This window comes from Triticum aestivum, chromosome 1B (assembly GCF_018294505.1).
Source record: "Triticum aestivum cultivar Chinese Spring chromosome 1B, IWGSC CS RefSeq v2.1, whole genome shotgun sequence".
NCBI classification, from domain to species: Eukaryota; Viridiplantae; Streptophyta; class Magnoliopsida; order Poales; family Poaceae; genus Triticum; species Triticum aestivum.
Genome location: NC_057795.1, coordinates 486656416 through 486658152, shown reverse-complemented (window position 1 = coordinate 486658152; position 1737 = coordinate 486656416). Strand labels below are relative to the sequence as shown.

At 48.4% G+C, this 1737-nt stretch overlaps 1 protein-coding gene across 1 annotated transcript in view; it reads left to right on the top strand.

The window, feature by feature from the left end:
• The first annotated feature begins 434 nt into the window (after positions 1-434).
• LOC123133661 (uncharacterized) overlaps positions 435-1737 on the top strand; it is a 4162-nt gene continuing 2859 nt past the window's right edge. Inside the window, exon 1 of the mRNA XM_044553103.1 lies at positions 435-742. Within this exon, the coding sequence (XP_044409038.1) occupies positions 649-742 (94 nt within the window). The 5' untranslated portion in view covers positions 435-648. The remainder of the gene's footprint in view (positions 743-1737) is intronic.

Here is a 1737-nt window from a genome sequence, read left to right as displayed (position 1 = left end):
AGTTTTAGTTTTAGTTAATGTAAAAGTAAATTTGTGGACTCTCGCTGGCCTTTGTGACTGGCATTAATATCTAATTAACGTTTGTTTGTAGTATTTTTTTTTCGCGCGACCTCAACAATGTGTCGGGTCAGTATTGGACGCAAGCGCCAACCCAAACGCGAAAACGGACGTGTCCACCGGGCCTATCCAAACGGACGAAAACACTATCTATTTGGGTCGGCGCGTTGGAGTTGCGTTTAGTGCAGGACTCCTGGATGGCTAGTTATCTGGACGTTCGCAAACTTTTTTCCCTTTATATTAGAGATGATACGTTCCCAAACTAAACACACCCTTTTCGTTACAAAACCCGTTGGTAGACGCCCACTGGGGGCCCACTGCCAGCGGCACGGAGACGCCGAGAACGACCGCCCAGCTGTGCGTGCAACGGAGCCTTCGAGGGCAAGAACGAACAGCGCGTCCGGTCGACACCCACCCACCAGACGAATAATAATAAAGCAAAAACACCGCACCGAAGGCGAACGGCACCGAAGCTCCCGACCTCCGATCCACCACCAACACGACACGAGCTCTTGGCGGAGGAGGAGAAGGTGTCGGCAGCTTCGTCGTCGCGGTCGCCAGGTAGACGCAGGCGCGGGGAGAGAGGCGGAGATGAGACGGCCGCTCGGCGCATGCGGCAGCAGATCCAGCCCGGCCGCTGCTTTCCTCCTGGTCGCCGCCGCGATCTGCGCCCAGTTCGCCACAGGTGCGTGCTCCCCCCGGCCCCGCTCGATCTGCTCTAATTCGCCGGGATCTGCGAGGGGTGTTGGAGATCTAGTTGAGGGGCGTCGCCTGGGATTGTCCAAGAGTCGCCGGCCCGCTGATTGGGGGATTCGGGATTCCGTTATTATCGTCAAGTGCAGAAATTATTATTGTCTGCGAGCCTATTTAATTACGAAGATTTGTATTTAGGCCGAAGAGCTCGCGATATCCCCGTGGTAGTTTCACCGTTTTTCATGAATAAATTCACCAGTTTAACCGTAAGATCCCGATTTCAGTCCAATACTTTTGGCCTTTCGCCTCAGGTGGATTGGATTGCTGTAGCGTTTCTCGTGGAAGTCGAAATAAGAAATTACTCCCATGGGACAAATAGGCGCATGCGCTAGCTCCTTATCGAGGTTAAAACTATTTTGGAAAAATGCGTGCCAAAAATTAGAGCTGTTAGTTCCAGCTTGATGGGTCGCACTTGGAGACTCTGATAAATATTAGCATTTCTCTGCTATTTCCGTCCCTTGTTGAGGTGACGATCAAGAACTAGCAAAATGGCTAACTAATGCATAGGAAGGGAACTGCAAAAGCAAGATTCATATGTTGGGTACACCACTTTATTATTTGTCGCATTTTGCTAGGACTGTTACAAAATTATTGTCTCTGAACTACATCACTGCATTGTTTTTATTGCGTTTACAAAAACTCTCTTCATGGTAAAAGCCAAGCCATTTCATATCTGTTAACTGGTTTTCTAGTCTAGAGCCGCATAGGCCGTTGATAATGCGGAAGTTTAATACAGAATCATGTCGTTATGGCCTAGCTCTAACTCGATTATTTTATTTTAAATGTGCACAGACTAAGGCAAAGGTTATGACGAAATATAGTGGTCTCATGCGGTGATGCTTCTGACCATTACTTTATAGTAGCTTCAAATTGAAAAAAAACTAAGTGCCTCTTGCTCTAAATCATAACCATCGCATGTAGCCCCCC